This window comes from Rhincodon typus, chromosome 6 (genome assembly GCF_021869965.1).
Source record: "Rhincodon typus isolate 14 chromosome 6, sRhiTyp1.1, whole genome shotgun sequence".
Taxonomy (NCBI): Eukaryota; Metazoa; Chordata; class Chondrichthyes; order Orectolobiformes; family Rhincodontidae; genus Rhincodon; species Rhincodon typus.
This window is the reverse complement of record NC_063337.1, coordinates 10282550-10303572: the sequence shown is the minus strand read 5'-3', so window position 1 is coordinate 10303572 and position 21023 is coordinate 10282550. Positions and strand designations below refer to the sequence as shown.

Below are 21023 nucleotides of genomic sequence, written 5' to 3'. Positions count from 1 at the left end.
GACCTGTCCATCCTCCCTGGACTGACCTATCTCCTCCCTACCTCCCCACCTACACTCACCTTTACTGGCTCCATCCCCGCCTCTTTGACCTGTCTGTCTCCTCTCCACCCATCTTCTCCTCTATCCAACTTCTATCCGCCTCCCCTCTCTATTTATTTCAGAACCCCCTTCCCCTCCCCCATTTCTGAAGAAGGGTCTAGGCCCGAAACATCAGCCTTCCTGCTCCTCTGATGCTGCTTGGCCTGCTGTGTTCATCCAGCTCTACACCTTGTTATCTCTTTTCATTGGTATCATGTCTTTTACAGTCTCAAAGTATAGTCAGTTTCACAATGTAGGAAACATGACAGCCATTTTGCAAACAGCAACATCCTACAAGCAGCAATGAGATAATGACCAAGTAATCTATTTAGCGATGTTTTTGAGGGAATAATATAGGTCAGGCCCTTGGTCTTCTTCAATATAGTGTCATGGGACCTTTGACATTTACCTTGGCAGTCAATTTTGGATCTCCTCCAAATGACCACAGTGCCGTGTTCCTTTGTTACTGTACTGAACTCGGGCTACACCACGAGTTGGAATATCTAGAATGGCCAGAAAATTTACAAATAGGACATGTACACTTTCCAGTATGCTCTCCCAGACTGAGACATTTTTCTTTTAGATGATTTATTTAAAGCAACAAAAGTCAACTATATAATGCAGAAAGTAGGGAAAAGGGGTCTTTTACCATGCTAGCAGGATGTCACGAGTGGTGTGCCACAGGGATTGGTGCTGGACCGACTCGTACAATTTATATCAATGATTTGAATTAAAGGGTCAAAGGTATGACAGCTAAATCTGCTGATGACAAGGATAGGTAGGAAAGTGAATTGTGAAGAGGACATATGGAGACTATAAAGGTACTGTAGCGAGGTTAACTGAATAGGCAAAAATCTAGCAAACCAAGTACACTATGGAAAAGCGGGAAATTACAAATTTTGGCAGAAAGAATAAAAGAATGCATATTCTTGAAATAGTGAGATGTTGTAGAGCTCTCAGATGCAGAGATCTGGATGTTATAGCATATGAATTAAAGGTCTGTACGCAGATTCAGCAAGTAATCAGGAAAGCTAACAGAATGTTGCAGAATGCAAGGCAAAGTGAACGCAAGAGTAGGAAGGTTATGCTTCAGTTATGCAGGGCATTGGTGAGAACGCATCTAGAGTTCTGTGCAGAGTATTGTTCACTGTACTTATGGAACGATGTTAATATGTTGAGAGCAGCTCAGAGAAGGTTAATGAAACTTTTAACTGGAATGAGCAGATTGTCTTATGAGAAAAGGCTAGACAGGCTAGGTCTGTATCCTCTGGAGTTCAGAAGAGTCAGAGATGACTTAATTCAAACATACAAGATCCTTTCTAGTGTGAGAAAATCTAGAACTAGGGGTCAAGTTTAAAAATAAGAGGGCACCCATTTAAAACCGAGATGTGGAAGCTTTTTTTCACTGAGAGGATTGGGAGTCTTTGGAATTCCCTTCCTCAAAAGGCAGTGGATGCAGATTATTTAAATATTTTAAGGTGGAAGTAAATAGATTCTTGATTACCAAGGGGATGAAAGATTATCAGAGATATGCAAGAGCGTAGAGTTGAGGTTAAAATTAGATCAGCCATGACATTATTGCATGATGGGATAGGATCAAGGGCAGTGCGGCCTCCTCTTACTCATTGTTTGATTGTCACAAACTAAACTAAGCACAAACCTTCCCAGCTTTCCTCAGAATATGAAAAGAGTTTGTAATCATTTCTAGATTCCTCTCAGGTTCATAGTAAGAAAAAAACTACAATATACTAAAGTGGGTGCAGTAGCACAGGGACCTGGGTGCAAATGTGCACAGATCATTGAAGCTAGCATGACAGGTGGTGGAGAGCAGCAGCACATAAAGCAAACCGTGTTCTTGGCTTTATTAATAGGGACTTAGAGTACAAGAACAGGGAGGTGATGTTAAACTTGTACAAGATGCTTGTCAGAGCTCAGCTAGAATACTGTGTACTGCTGTGGGCTGCCACATTGGAGGAAATGTGTGAATACATTAGAGTGTGCAGAAGCTATTTACAAGAATGGTTTCAGGAATGGAGAAACTTCAGTTATGAGGACAGATTGAAGAAGTTGGGCCTGTTCTCCTTGGACAGAAGAAAGCTGAGAGGTGATTTGATAAAGGTTTTTAAAATCATGAGAAAGCTGGTTAGAGCAGACAGAGATAATCTGTTCCTTGTTGTAAAAGAAAAAAAAAGAAATTGCATAGATTTAACGTGACATGCGAACAAAGCAAGGATGATGCGTGGAAAAACCTTTTCAGACAGCAACTAGTTAGGTTATAGAATGCGCTGCCTGGAAATATGGTGGAGGCAGGTTCAATTGAGACATTTGAGGGCATGGGATTATTATCTGGATAGAAATGGTGCGCAAGGATATGGGAAAAAGGCAGGAGACTGGCGCTAGGTAAGGGAACTAGTGCAGGCATGATGGGCAAGTGCAGTGCAGCCAGCAGCACTTGTTGTCATTACAAGACAGATCTGACATCAGATGCTGCTATTCACACATGCATTGGTAAAGCTCAGAATCCAACCAGAATATTCCATCAGAAATACTCCACTTGTCCAATAGACAAGTCATTGTAGTTGCTGGCATTAGGCAGGATACTGAAATCACTACAAGAGTATCAACTTTGGAATACATAACAATTGCATCTGCACAAAAGATGAAATAGTCAGAATCAGTGCATTAGAGTGAGAGCATTTTTGCTGGATGTAATTATTACTGAATAGCCTCCGTGGCCCTCAAAAACTAATTTTCTAAGGTGAAGTCTCATTTTTTATGGATGATTTAAATGCAATTTGTATTTCTTGCTTTACACTTCCTGATTTGAATTCTCAGTGTATCTGTATCTCAGTGAATATATTTCAACCCAAAGATCTTTTTCCTAGGGTAGGGGTCATAGGCTTAAGGTGAAGTGGGGGGGGGGGGAAAGAGGAGGAGGAGGAGGAGGTAGTGGTGGTGGTGGTGGAGGGGCAGGGGGAGAGGATGAGGAGGAGGTAGTGGTGGTGGTGATGGAGGAGGGAGAATATTTAAAAAAAGGACCTAAGGGGTAACTTTTTCACACAGAGGGTGGTATGTGTATGGAACGAGCTGCCAAAGGAAGCAGTGGAAGTGGGTACAATTAAAACATTTAAAAGGCATCTGGATAGGTAAAGGAATAGAAAGGGTTCACAGGTATACGAATAGGAAGGGTTTAGAAGAATATGGCTCAAATGCTGAATAATGGGACTAGGTCAGATTGGAATGTCTGTTCAGCATGGATGAATTGGACCAAAGGGTCTGCTTACCTGCTCTATGACGCTGTAACTCCATAATAAATAGAATTGATGTGATATAAAACCCGAAGAACTGAGGAAGAATTGCTTGACCTGAAACGTTAACTTTGATTTTTCTCCACAGATGCTGCCACACTTGCTGAGCTCTTCCAGCAATTTGTATTTTTGTCTTAGAATGAAGGTGCGAATTGAAGAATTGGAATATCATCAATTGAATATACTGAACATATTCTCACCGGGAGAAAAGTTCCGAGAAGTTATATAAATTCTTCACTTTAGGATTATTGGAGTTCAAAAGAGGTCTGTGGCTCAGCTATAGCACCTCTGCCGCTGGGCTAGTAGCCATAGGTTCAAGTCCCACTGCAGGACGTACTGGCCACAGAAGGAATGTTCATGAAGCAACCAAGTAGTTTGCTAATCAGTCTGCAAATCCTTCCATATGCTCACATCAGGCAGTGAGAACGAGAGAGATTCATAGTCAGCCATTATTGACAACATGGCATGCCCTTGTGTCACTATGGAGCAAAAAAATCTTCATGAGAAAAATGATCAGGTGTACAATGTCCTATCATGGATGCGCACAGCAGCAGAGGAAAAGGGAACAATGAACAGAATGAACCATTTCATTTTGTCCATGGCAGTTAAACCAGAAGACATGGCTTGCACTTGAAAGTCAGCATGTGCAAAACAAGTGCACAGAAACATTATTTCAATGAATGAGTGGTAAAGCTCTCAGGAAGCAGTAAGTGCTGAGTCATTTATACGCAAGGATACATTTCATTCTGAAGATAATAGTTTGGCATACAGTTTATGAACAAGCATTCTCTCTGTCCTACACTTAAAAGGCGACCTAGCATTTACCCTCAAGGGAATTGGATGCTATCCCCACTGAAGAGGGCAACTAATGAGTCAAAACGTCACAAGATGCAATTTGTTTTGAATTTTGAAGGAGACAGTGAAAATGGAAGAGGATGAGGACAAGGTATAGCAATTAAGTAACATAATGACAGGAGAAGCTCTGAAAATTGGACTATGATGGCATACATTTGGATATCTCTATCATGTAAGAGTGGTTTTAGTGAACTAAATAATAACTTTTTATTTGTAAATAATGTTTACAAAAGGTAAATTTTAAGATCAGAAAAAGAACAAGGTAAAATTGACAAGAATTTCTTTTAAACATAGGCTTGGCAGGAGAAGGAAAATCCTCCAAGAAACAGTGGCAGATACAATATCTATAATAGTTTTAAAGGGATGTAGGTTTAGGGGAGGCAATGGCCTCGTCGTATTATCGCTGGACTGTTAATCCAGAGTCCCAAATAATGTTCTGGGGACCCGGGTTCGAATCCTGCCAAGGCAGATGGTGGAATTTGAATTCAATAAATATCTGGAACTAAGAGTCTAATGATGACCATAAATCCATTGTCGATTGTTGGAAAAACCCATCTGGTTCACTAATGCCATTTAGGGAAGGAACTTACCTGGTCTGGCCTACATGTAACTCCAGACCCACAGGAATGTGGTTGACTCATAACCAGCCTCTGGGTAATTACGGATGGGCAATAACTGCTGCCTAGCCAGCCCTCATCCCACGGGAATGGTTTGGGGTGGGGGGGGGGGTGCAGGGTGCAAAATCAGTGACAAAAATTCTAAAGGATATATATGAAGAAAGATTGAAGAATGGGACTCCTGCCAACCAATTTCATCAAACTTAGCCCGTGAAAATTCCGATTTCTTTGATTTTAGCTACATATATCTCTCTCACTGGACAAACCTACCATGATTGCTATCAAATAAATTTGTTAAATTGACGTAGACTAAAGTTAACAGTCACCCAACGTGCCAATTACTTTACAATGGGATTTTAAAAAAAGCAGTTCGGAATCATTCCACATATTATTCCAGTCAACAACCGACTAAGGCAACATTTTATTGCTTGCAATTAAGAACATGAAACTACTGACTCTACTCTTGTGCTTGTGGAAAATTCAAATTCTAATTACTGTTATATGGGTTCAGTTAAAAGATGACAAGTAAATCTGGAAGCCACACTAATAATATCCAGTCGACAAGCATTGCAATCAGTTAAGTTGGGGGAATTGCAGAGATGTACTAAACACATTGCAAACGTAACATGGAAGTACTCTTCTGATGTACAAAACAGAACTTGAAAAACTTAAAGTACTAGGATTCAGCTGTTGCAGTTTCAGCTAATTGCTACACTGGGATGGTTGAATGATAATATGTTGATGAAAATCAGGCCACAGGCAGTCATATGTGGAGAATGGACATCGTGTTTGGCAGATTTCTAATGTTATGCATCCAAGGGAAAATTGCAAATCATGGTATAACTGCACCTGCGGATTTATTTTGTAACAAAAAAAAACTTTCAAATAGTTACTGGAATTAGCATGTCAAATTCAAAAGCTATGTCAAAACAACTATCAAATGATTAAGGTGAACAAAATTTGCACCTAGCCGAATTTTCAGTTCTTTTAAAAAAAATTGAAATATTCACAATCAATTTATTAATATCATCCTAACCCAAAACCAAATTTCAATCACTGTGTGTCAACTTATTTCAGCTGAACTTAAGACATCTGTCATTGCTCTAAAGTAATTCTGTAACTTAAGTACAGTAACTCTAGTGTCGCCAATTTAATTAAAAACAAGTGTTACTCTGGGCTATCCTGCTGATAAATGCAACCCTGTAATGTAACTACTCAGCAATTTGAACTGTATACAAGTTTAACTGAAACTTCACATTCTCATTAATTTTGCTCACGAGAAGAGTGAGTGATTACGCATAAAACTGACAGTCTACAAGTAATTTAACCCTCAACTTGTTGCATTAAATTTAAATGATTTGCAGCTGCTTCAAGGGTAAAATACAACAGCTTGTAAATACGTTACTCCACAAAAATAACGATAACTATAATTATATGGGTTCTATTTATAGAATTTGGTCAAACTAAGTAAACTATGAAATTCTGTCCTGTCTGGTGGGCCATAATCTCTGAATGGGCAAGAAACATTATAAGCTGAAGCTACAGTTTAAGGGTAAAGCTGTTAATAATAGTGCCTTAAGGGAGATGAGCAGTTAAGGCAATTTGTTGCAAAATTCAAAATCTCAAGATTTCTTTTAAGAAAGCACACATTGTAGGGTAATACAAATCTAATAAAGGTTGGTTGTCGTTAAAAACTCATCAGTTTCTTTACAGAAGAGAATCATCTGTCCTTGCCTGGTTTGGCAAATGTGCAACTCCAAAAATAGAGTCATAAGGTTCTGTTAAGTGCCCTGACGAGCCATTCAGTATCAATTAAAGAAACGAACCAGATGGATGACCCAGCAAAACCTTGGCATCAGAAATGACAACCGCACACTCAGCTTTGTTGTCCCTGTAAGGTCTTCCTTGCCAACAGCTGGGGGCTCCTGCCAAAATGGAGCGCGCTTCCTGGATTAGAGCAACAGTCTGACAGTTACACTTATGGAATTATATGTCACACAAATGATTGAGACAGCTTAATACCATACCTGGTGCCAGCACAGTGGTATGCAATCGGGAGGGAGTTGCTCTGGGAGTCCTCAACATGAATTCAGAGCCCCACGAGGTCTCATGGCACTAGGTCAAATGTGGGAAAAGAAAACTCCTGTTCTTCACTTGATCTACCACCAACCCCTGCACCACCACCATTCAGTTGATTAATCGGTGCTCCTCCATGTTTAACACCACTTGAACAAAATATTAAGGGTGGTGAGAGTGCAGCATGTACTCTGTGCGGAGGACTTCGATGTCCATCATAAAGACAAGCTTGACATCACCACACCACAGAGTCAGTTCATAGAATCACAGAATAGAATCCCTGCAGTGTGGGAGCAGGCCATTCAACCCATTGAGTCTACACTGACCCTCTAAAAGAGCATTCCACCCAGACCCACACCCCCTACTCTATGCCTGCATTTCCCATGGCTAATCCACTTAGCCTGCACATCCCTGGACACTGTAGGTGATTTGGCATGGCCCATCCACCTAATCTGCACATCTTTGGATTATGGGAGGAAACCAGAGCATCTGGAGGAGCCCATGTAGACATGGGGAGAATGTGCAAGCTCCACACAGCCTGAGGTTGGAATCGAATATGGGTCTCTGGCACTGAGGCAGCAGTGCTAACCACTGAGCCACGATCACGTTCTAACCTGCCCTGGTCTCCTTACCTAAGGAAACGTACTTGTCATAGAGAAATTGCATAGGTTCACCAAGAATAACAGGAAATCAGATCGAAATGTATAAAATTCTGACCAGACTGGATTCAGAGATGAGGTTTCCCCTGGTCTTGGCATCCAAAACTAGGTAGCAATAGACTGAGATAGATAAAATATAGATTCCTATAAGCCAAAGGAGTCAAAGGGTATAAGGAGAGAACAGGAGTATTGCATTGAGATAGCACACAGACTGCAGCGGTTCAAGAAGGCAGCTCATGACTACCTTCTCAAGGATAATTAGGGACGAGCAATAAATGGTGGCTCCACAAGAGAATAAAAAGATCAGCCATGATCATGTTGAATGGTAAAGCAGATTTCATGGGTCAAATGGCCTACTCCTGTTCCTATTTTTTATGTTCCTTCAGCGTAGTTGGATCAAAATCCTGGAGTTCCTTTCTTTAGAACATTCTGGGGGAACTTATAGGAAACTGAACTGCAGCAGTTTAAGGAGGCTAATCATCACCATTTTCTCAAGGGTATCTTGGGATTGACAATAAATGTTGGCCCAGCTAACAAAGATGAAATTTATGAATGAATAACGAAAAGTTCTGTTAAAGGTTAAAACAAATTTTCTTCAGCCCGACGCATGATAATGCTCCTTGAAGATAAAAATGTCAATAAAATATTACTACTATAATAATCTGCAGGACAGAAACCACAAATTATACAGACATAGTGTAGTGTAATATGCCCAACATGAAGTTTTATCGTGTACAATTACCATTGGTAACAATTCAAACTGTCTTATTAGATTTGCTCCATGTATACAATATTTGTGTACTTCTCGGAAAAGAATTATATTCATAATCAAATTAATTACAGGAATGGAAAAGCCTATTGTTAAAGATCACCTATATCATTGAAGACGGTTGATTTGACAGTTTACTTCAACAGGCTTTTTTAAAAAGATTACAATAACTTCTTTAATGACAATGAAAATTGTGAGATTTTGCATTAAGGCATTCCACTAATACACAACTACTATACATAATTTATATCTTGAAAATCAAACACTTACTTGACAAATTGGGCTTCACTTTAAGAAAATCACTAGTTGTAATTGTGCCACTAGCAAATACTAATCTTTCAGTCTCACTGTGCATAGGCACAACCAGTCAACATCTGTAACCATAGAGATGACATATTTGGAATACAGTCCATACACTCATCATAACTAAGACTGGCTACTTGGCCTAGCTCAAGTTTCCATTCCTTGCCTCAAGATGAAAAATCTTTCAGATTACTTCACAGCTTGCTGAAATCAATGACTTTCCTTTTGGCACCCTGTTCTTTCGGTCCTATTATGATTAGTTGATCCAAAATGATACAATTCAATCTTGCAACAAATTGTTCTTGTCCATTTTGTCCTTGCCACCCTGACTCCCAATCCACTGCCAACGTTTTTACCCAAAATGGCACCCAGTCTCTTAATTTATCAGATGTAATATCCTTGTCCCTTGCTAACAACTTGCCTAGGGCTTCGTGCCTCACTTTCTCACTGAACTTCTGTATGACAATAGCTACATGCATATCCTACAGCCTCTTAGACCCCACTTTCAGGGGTTCCACCTTGCGACCCTTCAGCCTCTTCATCTTTAAAGATGACCGTTAAAATCCAAATCTACCAAGGTCTACATCGCACAATCTCTCCTCCTTTGACTTGTACGGTTTCTAATGCACCTCAATGGTAGGTTGCTCTGTGCTAACTTTTTTTTATTGACAAGTGATTTTTAAAATTTTCAATAAAATTATTAGAATAAGTACAAAACTAACATTCTTTAATAGTGCTCCTTCGTTGAAATGCAATTGACAATTTATTAAAGCTGGAATTTGTGACAGTGCAAATTTCTGAAAAGGGCAGTAATCCTGATAAATCCTTTGTACCCTCTCTAGTTGCAATCAGATCCTTTCTATAATGTGGTGACCAAATCGTACGGAGTACTCCACTTTTGGCCAACCAGTTCTAGCATAACCTCCTTGCTCTTTATTATTCAAGGTGGAGAATACAAGACAAGTGCTTCAATGTCTTCTTAACCACTTCATCTTCCTGCCCTATCTTCAGGAGTCCGTGGACATGAACACCAAGGTCCTCCTATTCTTCAGCACTTTCCAGGCTCCTACCACTCACAATGCAATCCCTTGCCTTGTTAGCCCTCCCCAAATGCATTATCTCACTGTTTTGGCACGAATTCCATTTGCCATCTCGTATTTGTTGCTATCATCCTCAATGTTTATCACCCTCCCAATTTTCATGTCATTCATGAACAACATCATCATATGCCCTACACGTATGCTCAAAGCGTTAATATACCTTAATAGCAAGGGACCCAGCACAGAAACCTGCGGGACCTTACTGGATCAGACTTACAGTTACAGAAACCTCCCTCTGCCATCATCCTCTGACCCTGTCTCTTAGTCAACTTTGGATTCTGAGTCCACTCTGCCTTGGATCCCACAGGCTCTTACTTTCTTAATCAGTGTGCCATGAAATACCCTCTCAAAAGCCTTACTAAAGTCCACGCATACCCTCACCAACACTCTCTGATAGCTCCTCAAATAAAAATTCAATCAACTTAGTCAGACCTGACCATCCTTTAACAAATCCATGCTGACTATCCGAGATTAAACTGTCATTCCAGTATGGATGTATACTGTCCCTCAGAATTCTTTCTGCTAACTTCACCATTAGGTTAGACTCGCTGGCCTCTAATTTCCTGATCTATCCCTTCTTCGCTTTTTATTTTAAATAATGGGACAATGTTAGCAATCCTTTAGTGCTCTGGCACCACGCATGAGCTAGACAAGATTTGAAAACTTTTGCCAGGCCCCCCGATAATTCCTCTCCTATCTCTCTCAAAAACTTTGGATACATTTAATCCAGATTTGCAGATTGAACCACTTTTAAGGCCACTGTAATACATTTTCTCTCTGTTAATTTTTTCTAACTCTTTACAGTCCTCCAGCCTGATATCTATATCTATGCCACACTTTTCCGACGTGAAGACTGAGACAAAGTGTTCACTGCGGACAGTGTCCACATATTCTGGGTACACTCCGATTACCTCTATGGTCCCTACTCCTTCTCTAGTGTGTTATTCTCTTTTTTTTAATATAATTTTTTAAAAACACACTTCAGCTTTTCCTTTATTCTACTGTTTTTGTATGTGCTCTTTGCTTTCTAACTTCCATCTTCAAGTGCACCCCCTGCACTTTTCATACTCCTTTAAGGCTTTACCATATTCAGCCTTCAGTACCTGCCATTAACTTTTTTAATCGCTTAATTCTAAACTTTGTCCTTTGATTAGGAAAGGCAAATGGAGTTTTGCCTTTTATTTCAAAGGGATTAGAATATAAAAATAGCAAAGTCTTGCTAAAACCATACAAAGCACAAGTTAGACCATACCTGGAACAGTGCCAACAGTTTTGGTCCCCTTATCTACATAAAGATAGGCTGGCATTGGAAGCAGTTTAGAGAAGGTTCACTAGGTTATCCAAGGTATGGAAGCACTGCATTATGAGGAGAGGTTGAGTACGTTTGGATTCTACTCTGTGGAATTTATAAAAATGAGGGGCACCCCCTTACTGATACACACAAGATCCATACAGAACTTGACAAGGTAGATGGCAGAGTCTGGGGCCAGAGGGTATAATCTCAGTGGGTAGTGAATCTGCGGTATTCGTTATCAGAGGGCAGTAGAGGCTGGGTGTTAAACAAATTCAAGGCTGAAATTGACAGATTTCTGATCAGTAAGGGAATCAATGCTTATGACAAAAAGGCAGGAAAATGGATACGAGGATTATCAGATCAATTATGATTCCATTAAATAGTGGAGCAAACTCCATGGTCTGCTTTTGCTACTAAGTCTTACAGTCTTTTCCACAACTATCCTAAATCTTAGAGTTACAGTCATTATAACCAAAATGCTTCCCTACTGACAAACGTCTCACCGACTTGGGCTCCTTTCTCAATACTAGGTCCAAAACTTTTCCTTGTTGGGTCTTCTGTCCATTGATTAAGAAAGCTGTCCTGGATACAATTTAAGAAATTTGTTCCCTCTCTACCTTGCAGATTCAAACTATACCAGTTATTTTTTAAGCAGTTAAAATCCTCGACAATTAATGCCTTATTTATTGTATTTCTCTGAAACTTGACAACATATTTTATCCTATATACCTCACTGACTGTGTGAAAGCTTGTAGGCACCACGTTTGCCTCTCTTGTGCATTTACTTTTAGACATTTGGCCTCCTTGATCCTTCTAAGATATCATTTCTCCTCACTGCTATCATTGCTTCTTTGATTAGGTTTGTGACTATTTAGCCTTGTGAAATTCACTACTTCTTTTTTAGCCTATGTTTCCTCTGCCTTCCAGACTCGCATGTTTTAACTTCTCTTCCAAATCAGCTCCTCTTCCCTTTGAAAGTGTTCTGTTCTAGCAGACTTATGATAGGAAGCGGGGACTGTACACAGCATTCTTCACAGAAAGTAGTACTGGAGAATGGAGATGTGAAGGAGGGGTGTGCGCACACACAAGAAACAGCACACAAGACAGCAAGAGTGATCTTTACTCAAGTCATTTGTTCCCAAATCATCTTTGGTCAGCAGTACCAAAAAGCATTCATCACAGAAGTAAAATTAAAGAGTAAGTGTACAAGTATCATGTGTTGATCTATTCAGAAAGTACAGTTTCCTCCAACAGCATTGACGCTTGCACACAATTAAACATAATGAATGGTTCGCAACAACCATCTTATAGAACAGTGGAACACTAACTTTTAAATATGTAGTTTCAAATAAAATTCAATGAATCTAAGGTTACTTCATAATTTTTATTTCTGCACCTGTCGCTTACCTTCATGTTCCCTAATCGTCTTGTCCGGTCAATAACTAGAAGCTTTTTGATGAGATCTCTGAAACAAAAAAATTACATGTAACATCAAAAAAATTACTTCCTATACAGCAACAGATCTGGTCAACATTAACAGACCTTATTTGAAGATGTATAAACAGAATGTTAATATAGTCAAAGTTTTCTAAAATACATTCAATGTCAAATTAGAGGTCATGTAATTTTTTTTTTTTTACAAAGACTGACATTTTAAACAATTGAAAGAATAACCCAAGAATTGAAATCATAATTTTGTACAAATTAATCTGAAACAGAAGCTTAGCATGGATGAATTATAAATGTTCCATTTCCCTTTTTAAAAATGTATTGCTAGAACTCTTGTTTCATGGTTCCAGGTATCTCGAAGCAGAGACTAGAGGATAAAATAAAACAAAAAATCTGGCCAAAATCATGACAATTGTCAGAGTCATAGAGATATACAACACAGAAACAGACCCTTCAGTCCAACTCTTTCATGCTGACCAGATATCCTAAATAAACTTAGTCCCATTTGCCAGCATTTGGCCCATATTCCTCTAAACTCTTGCTATTCGTACACCCATCCAGATGCCTTTTAAATATTGTAATTGTACCAGCCTCCATCGCTTCCTCAGGCAGCTCATTCCATACATGCACCACCCTCTGCGTGAAAAAAGGTCCTTTTTTAAATCGTTCCCCTCTCCACTTAAGCCTATGCCCTCTGGTTTTGGACTCCCTCACCTCGGGGAAAAGACCGTTTGTCTATTTACCCTATCTATGCCCCTCATTTTTTTATAAATCTCTGTCAGGTCACCCCTCAGCCTCCAACGCTCCAGGGAAAATTGCCCCAGCCTTTTGAGCCTCTCCTATAACTCAAACCCTCCAACCCTGGCAACATCCACAAATCTTTTCTGAGCGCTTTCAAGTCTCACAGTATCCTTCCTATAGCAGGGAGACCAGAACTGAATGCAGTATTCCAAAAGTGGCCTAACCAATGACCTGTACAGGTGCAACATGACCTCCCAACTCCTAGACTCAATGCACTGACCAATAAAGGCAAACATACCAAACACCTTCCTCACTATCTTATCTACCCACAACTCCATTTTCAACGAACTATGAACCTGCACTGCAAGGTCACTGTTCAGCAACACTCCCCAGGGCCTTACCATTAAGTGCATAAGTCCTGTCCTGATTTGCCTTTCCACAACGCAGCACCTCACATTTATCTAAATTAAACTCCATCTGCCAATCCTCGTCCCGTAGGCCCATCTGATCAAGATCCCATTGTACTCTGAGGTAACCTTCTTTGCTGCCCACTACATCTCCAATTTTGATGTCATCTGCAAACTTACTAACCATATGTCTTAGCTTCACATCCAAATCATTTATTTGAATGATAAAAAGCAGCGGACTCAGCACCGATCTTTGTGGCACACTGCTGGTCACAGGCCTCCAGTCTGAAAAGCAACCCTTCATCACCAGCCTGTCTTCTACCCTCAAACCAGTTAGCTGTATTCAAATAGCTAATTCTCCCTCTATTCAGTGTGATCTAACCTTGCTAATTAATCTACCATGAGGAACCTTGTCAAACGCCATACTGTAGTCCATATAGATCACATCTACCTCTCTGCTGTCATCAATCCTTTGTTACTTCTTCAAAAAATACTCAAGTTTAAGAGGCATAACTTCCCATTAACAAAGCCATGATGACTATTCCTCATCAGTTCTTGCTTTGCAAACACATGTAAATCCTTTCCCTCAGGATTCCCTCCAAAAACCTGCACACCACCAATGTCAGGCTCACCAGTCTATAGTTCCCTGGCTTTTCTTCGACACCTTTCTTAAATAGTGGCACCACATTAGCCAACCTCTCACCTTCCAGCACCTTATCTGTGGCTATTGATGATACAAATATCTCAGCAAGGGACGCAGCAATCTCTTCCCTAACTTCCCACAGAGTTTAGGGTACACCTGATAAGGTCCCATGGAGTTATCCACCTTTAGAGCATCTTAAGACGTCCAGCACCTCCTCTGCAAAATGGACATTTTTCAAGATGTCGCTATTTATTTCCCTATGTTCTCTATCTTCCATATCCTTTTCCACAGTAAAAACTGATGCAAAATACTCATTTAATATGTACCCCCTCTCCTGTAGTTTCTGCAAAGGTGGCCTTGTTGATCTTTAAGGGGACCCTATTCTCTCCCACTACTTATCCTTTGTCCTTAATGTATTTATAGAATCCCTTTAAATTCTCCTTAACCCTATTTGCCAAAGCTATCTCATGTCACTTGATTTCTGCTGTCTATACCTGACATATGCTTCCTTCTTTATCTTGACCAAAACCTCAATTTCTCTAGTCATCCAGCATTCCCTACACCTACAAGCCTTGCCCTTCACCCTAACAGGAACATACTGTCTCTGGACTCTCGTTATCTTGTTTTTGAAGGCTTCCCATTTTCCAGGCGTCCCTTTACCTGCAAACATCCCCCCCAATCAACATTGGGAAGTTCTTGCCCGATACCGTCAAAATTGGCCTTCCTCCAATTTAGAACTTTAACTTTTAGTGATAGAAAAGGATAGACCGGATATATCTTAAAGCTAATAGGATTACGGTCACTGGCCCCGAAGTGCTCCCACTAACACCTCAATCACTTGCCCTGCCTTATTTCCCAAGAGTGGGTCAACTTTCGCACCTTCTCTAATAGGTACATCCACATGCTGAATTAGAAAATTTTCTTGTACACACTTAAATTCCTCTCCATCCAAGCCCTTAACACTGTAGGAGTCCCAATCTATGGAAAGTGAAAACCCCTTACACCACAACTATCCCTTAATCTTACAGGTAACTAAGACCTCCCTACCAATTTGTTTATCAATTTCCTGCTGACCTTTCTTTTTTGGGGTGGGGGGGCGGGGAGAAGAAATATGGGGCTACAGTGCAATCTCAATAAGATGACCAACCCTTTCTTATTTCTCGGTTCCACCCAAATAACTTCCCTGGATGTATTCCCAGGAATATCTGCCCTAAATACAGCTGTAATGTTATCCCTAATCGAAGATGCCACTACCCCTCCTCTCTTGCCACCTCCCTATAGCATCGAAACCCTGGAACATTAAGCTGCCAGTCCCCGAGTCACATCTCTGTAATTGCTATTATATCCCAGTCCCATGTTCCTAACTATGCCCCGAGTTCATCTGCCTTACCTATTAGGCTTCTTGCATTGAAATAAATGCAGTTTAATTAATTAGTCCTACCTCATTCCCTACTTAGTTCCTTCCTGCCCTGTCTGTTTGACTTGCTCTTTTTTCCAACTTACTGGTCTCAGACTGATCACTTTCCTCGCTATCTCCCTGGGTCCCACCTAACACCACATTCCCCCTCCCCTTACTTGTTTAAATCCTCCCAAGCAGCTCGAGCAAATCTCCCTATCAATATATTAGTCCTGTTCCAATTCAGATGCAACCTGTCCTTCTTATTCAGGTCACTTCTACCCCAGAAGACATTCCAATGATCCAAAAATGTGAATCCTTCTCCCCTGCACCAGCTTCTCAGCCATGCATTCATCTGCTCTATCCTCCTTTTCCTACCCTCACTTGCTCATGACACGGAGTAATCCAGATATTACTACCCTCGAGGACCTATTTTTTAAACTCTTGCCTAACTTTCTACATTCTGTCCTCAGAATCTTGTACTTTTCCCTCCCCATGTCATTAGATGCAATGTCTACAACAACGTCCTGCTGTTGCTGAGTGGCAATACACCGTTCTGATGTCTGGCTGTCGGCCACAGAATTGTCTGTCTGTGCCTCTAAGTAGACAGTCCCCTATCACAATCGATCACTTGGAATCTCGCGTAGCCCTTGTTACATTAGAGCTAGTCTTGGTACCAGAAACCTGGCTGTCAGTCCCCTGAGAGTCCATCACCCCCTCCATTTTCCAAAACAGCTTATTTGTTTGAGATGGGGATAGCCACAGGAGACTTTTACACTACCTGCCTCCATCTCCTACCTTTCCTGGAGGTAACCCATCTACCTGACTGTATCTTCAGTTTATCTCCCTCCCTGCAACTGCCATCCATCACACTCACTAGCTCCTGTAAACTCCTCATTGCCTGTAACTGCTGCTCCAACTGATCCATGCAATCAGATAGGATTCGTAACCAAATAGACACGTCCTGCAGACATAATCATCAGTAACATGGAAACTCTCCCTAATCTCCCACATCCAACAGGAACAGCACATTACTATTAAAGGCCAATTTTGCACCTTAACAATCTAAAGACCCAGAAAATAGCAGTCTTACTGCTCTAAAACACTGCTCCAGGCTAGCTTAGTACCTATGTTTTTATATTTTTAAAGCTTAATCAAGAGACAGATCTTAATAACAACAGATAATTAAATAAAAACACTCTATTCACTATTGTAGATCTACAAAAGAAAATCAGTAAAGTTACACTTTAAAACTAGCCACTTAGCTGCTCCCGCGCTGTGAGGTCGCACACAGGTTTCTCTAACGTCAGCTGTGAATTTCAGTTTGTTTATTTTTCTTGAAACGAACTCCGATGTCCAGAAATTCTTGAAAACATGCAGCTAAGGCAGCAGCTGGCAGGTTACTGCTGGGTCAGACAGCTGTGTATGTTTCTTTCTCCATTTGAATCACTGACCATGTGGTCACTGCCCTTTGTCTGTCTGCCTCCTTTTTAAAGTGCCGTTGTTTTCATCTCTTTTCCCCTCCAAGTTCGAAAACAATGCAACAGCTTATAAAGCAGTAATTACTGCTCCCAGAATTCAAGGAAATCAGCTCCAACACTGAAAATACCTCAAAAAGGAGCAGCTCCTCCAGCCACAAATTTTTCCCACCATCCATCTTGGGTTACCCAGCAATAAACAAATCTCAAACTACTATAATCAATTTTTTAAAAAGTACTGCTCAAAATCTGAAACAACAAAACAAAAATAACTGAAAATTCTGAACAGAGAAACAAAGTTAATGCTTTAGGTCAAGATAACCTTTCTCAATCTGAAATATTAGCGCGGTGACCGTGTAACCAATGTTGACTATCGTAAGATCCCATCTGTTCCTCAATGTCCTTTAAGAAAGGAAATATGCTGTCTTTATCTGCTCTGACTAATTAAGACTCCAGATCCAAAACAATGTGGCACTCGTAAATGCCCGATAAAATGGCCTTAGCTAACTGCCTTTGAACCAAACAATCAGGGATGAGGAAACAAATGCTGGCTTTGCCAATGATGCCTGCAGCCCCACAAAAAGAATAATTGGCTTGAAAGACTGAAATCACTGAAAGGAGGTGCAGATTTCAATTTTGAACATAAAGGCAACAGGAATTGGATTAGGCCATTCAGCACTTCAATTTTCTTTCAACACACAATTAGAACTTAACTTGTTGCTGTAAAACTTAAGTAACCCAGTTTCTCCAGCCTCTTCAAGGGAGATTACCACACACCAGTGTGAGAAAGAGTGTTTCCTGAAGTCCCTGCTAACTAATTTAGCTCTAACTTTAAGCTAATGCCACTTTTACTGGATTTTGCCAAAATTAGTGATAAATTTTATTAGATGCACTGAAACAGGGATGGGAAAAGATTATTGAGAATTTTTTTTTTTTTTTTTTAAAATCCCATCCCCCTACAGAACCATTGCATTCCCGTAATGTAAAAATACATCTAGGTGTGGCCATTTGGTAGCACAAAACTTCAGTACTATTGTAAAAGGCATTTTTGCAGTGTGCTACACTTGCATATATTAATACATTGAGCCCTGTTCTTTGCCAACTGAAAAACATGCAGACATCTTGCACTTGTATCAACTCAACAACAAATGAAAACCATTTTCTGTTCCATTTCTCATGCAATGTCTTAACCAGAGTCAACTTGCCTGATTTAAACAAACCTTAGCAGCTGACTTGCCAGTCAACAAACTGGCAACTTCTTCATGAAAATGCTTCTTTCTACCAGTGTTCACTTATCAATCAATCAGCTCATACAGTCTAAAAAGCTATTTTCCCTTTATATTGGTATATTTTGCAAATTATGCTGAGTGGAGGATGAACAGCTTTTATAGTAATACCCAAATTTTATTCAGGAACATATGGTTGAATGAATAGTGTGTCAAAATGGCCAATAAAAGATTTTTTTTCCTCTTTCATAGTTAGGAATTTTTTTTATAGACATTACTGCACGCATGTAGGGATGGATAACAAATGCTGATCTTGCGAGAAAAAGCCCATACCCCACAAAAGAAGAAAATACATTCCTGCTTTCAGTGAATGTGAAATTTGAGAGTCGTTGTCTTCATTCCATATTATATCTGTCATGAGATAAGACGTCAAGCATACGCTCAATAGAAGTGAAATACATGTAGCAGGCTAAAGGTATGAGCTGAGCAACTTGTTTGCCCGCATCTGAACATGTGTGCTGAAACATCAGGGTGAAACTTGATTGCTCTCCTGGAAGAGTGACAGAAGGAACTTCTCAATAACCCACTTCCTGAGCAGGAGGTGTCTGCTTTTAAGAATAACCATCATTACACAGAAAGCGAAGTGAATCTGTGCAGACAATAATAGATTTTCTTTCCCATCACCCGAAGGGAGAATGTGTATACATCTGTGTTTCAGGTTAGAGGGGTAAACAATTTTATTTTCATGCTACAAGTGGTGTGTTGACCAATCTGTATCTTCACTGATTGGGTTTTGTTTTATAATAAATCAATAATTTTGACTGCATATTAAAGAACCTTGTTTAGAATATTTTCATTCCAAGTCTGATATAGCACACAACTGGCCATATCAGGACTTCGATAAAATATTTTTATTTTATGTTGCAATCCATGGAGTAGTGGAACAAGAGTGACTGTGCAGTTTTCCTATCCAGTTGTAACAATAGATGGACCAGACAAACTCTATATACGCAAGTCCAATTTAACTCTGAATTCAAATTCAGTAAGCCCACCCAAGTGGCTCAATAAGGCACTGATTTAACATTATTGGAAAAAACGTAATATGTATCTAAATAGGACCATGATTAATTGAACTTTAAAGTAGGTATTTAACAGATTGTAGCCATCTGGATACCTGAAAAAAAATTCAATTGCTTGTAAATGTTCAGAACTGTGCTTTAAATTGCTTTCACGTGAAGGTTTGAAAAACGATGGACTGTGACTATATTAAAGGTGTTATAAAAATAAATCATCAGCATTACAGTTCAAATAAACCATCTTAACTGCCATCTGATAATGAACATATACAATACACTGATCTGCAAAAATTAGTTAACATAAAAAGCCACTAATTTCAGAGTTGAATAGCTAAAATTTTTCAGATATCTTCATTCACAGGTCTGAAGTTGAATACGCCTTCAGAGGCAGTGTATCACGAAGCTGAATGAATACTGTTTAAAAGAAAAATGGCCTATTATGGTTTGAAATTTTGCTCAGAACTAACAAGACGGTGTAAACTCCTCTTGCAATTATTTTAGTTTTTTTTAAATAGGAAACTGACCTGAAGGACTAGTTTAGTACAGGACTGTCCAAGAAATGAGGAACAGCAAGAGAAACAAAGGCAACCAGGGCGTGCTTAGGTGACACTGAACATGGGCACTAACAGCCTGAAGCATCTACAGGGAAAGAAGGTATGATACAGTTGAGTTGCTGGCAAAGATCAAGTTCAGGTAAAAGATTCTGAATTGTTTTTTCACACTTCACACTACAACAGTGGGTGCAGAAAGCAGGGAAACTATTTAATTTAATAATGCAAAAGATACAAATAACAACGAGAATCTTTGATGTAGTTAATCAAATGTCTTAAAGTTAAAGACATCAAGCTCCTTCACTTTCAACGACCAATAAAGATATAACCTGCTGTAACACCATTAACAATCCCTCTTTGATACCTTATCTGTGTTACGCAAGATGCTAAATTCCAACGAATCCTGATCATACAGTCTAAGTTATACAGCATGGCAACACATCCATTGGATGAACTCTCACATGCTGACCAGGTATCCTAAATAACCTAGTCCCATTTGCCAACATTTGGCCCATATCCCTCTAAACCTTTCCTGTTAGTGTACCCATCTAGATGCCTTTTAATTGTTGTAATTGTACCCGCCTCCACCGTTTCCTCTGGCAGCTTATTCCATACACACACCACCCTCTGCAAGTTGTTGCCCTTCAGGTTCCTTTTAAATCTTTCCCTTCTCACCTTAAACCTATGCCATCTAGTTTTGGATTACCCGACCTTGGGGAAAAGACTTTGACTATTCACTATATCCATGTCCTTCATGATTTTATAAACCTCTACAAGGTCACCCCTCAGCCTCTGACGCTTCACGGAAAAAAGCCCCAGCGTCTTCCTTGCGCTCAAACCCTCCAGTCCCAGCAATATTCTTGTAAATCTTTTCTGAATACTTTAGTTTAACATCTTTCCTATAGCAGGGAGACCAGAATTGAACAGAATATTCTAAAAGTGGCCGAACCCAATGTCCAACCGCAACATGACCTCCCAATTCCCATACTAAATGCAT

The 21023-nt window shown here is 39.9% G+C and overlaps 1 protein-coding gene across 1 annotated transcript in view; it reads right to left on the bottom strand.

Annotated features, from left to right (window-relative positions):
• The window catches only part of prkx (protein kinase X-linked), a 92276-nt gene that overhangs the window by 12822 nt on the left and 58431 nt on the right, over window positions 1-21023 (bottom strand). Inside the window, exon 6 of the mRNA XM_048597877.1 lies at window positions 12467-12524. Within this exon, the coding sequence (XP_048453834.1) occupies window positions 12467-12524 (58 nt within the window). The remainder of the gene's footprint in view (window positions 1-12466; window positions 12525-21023) is intronic.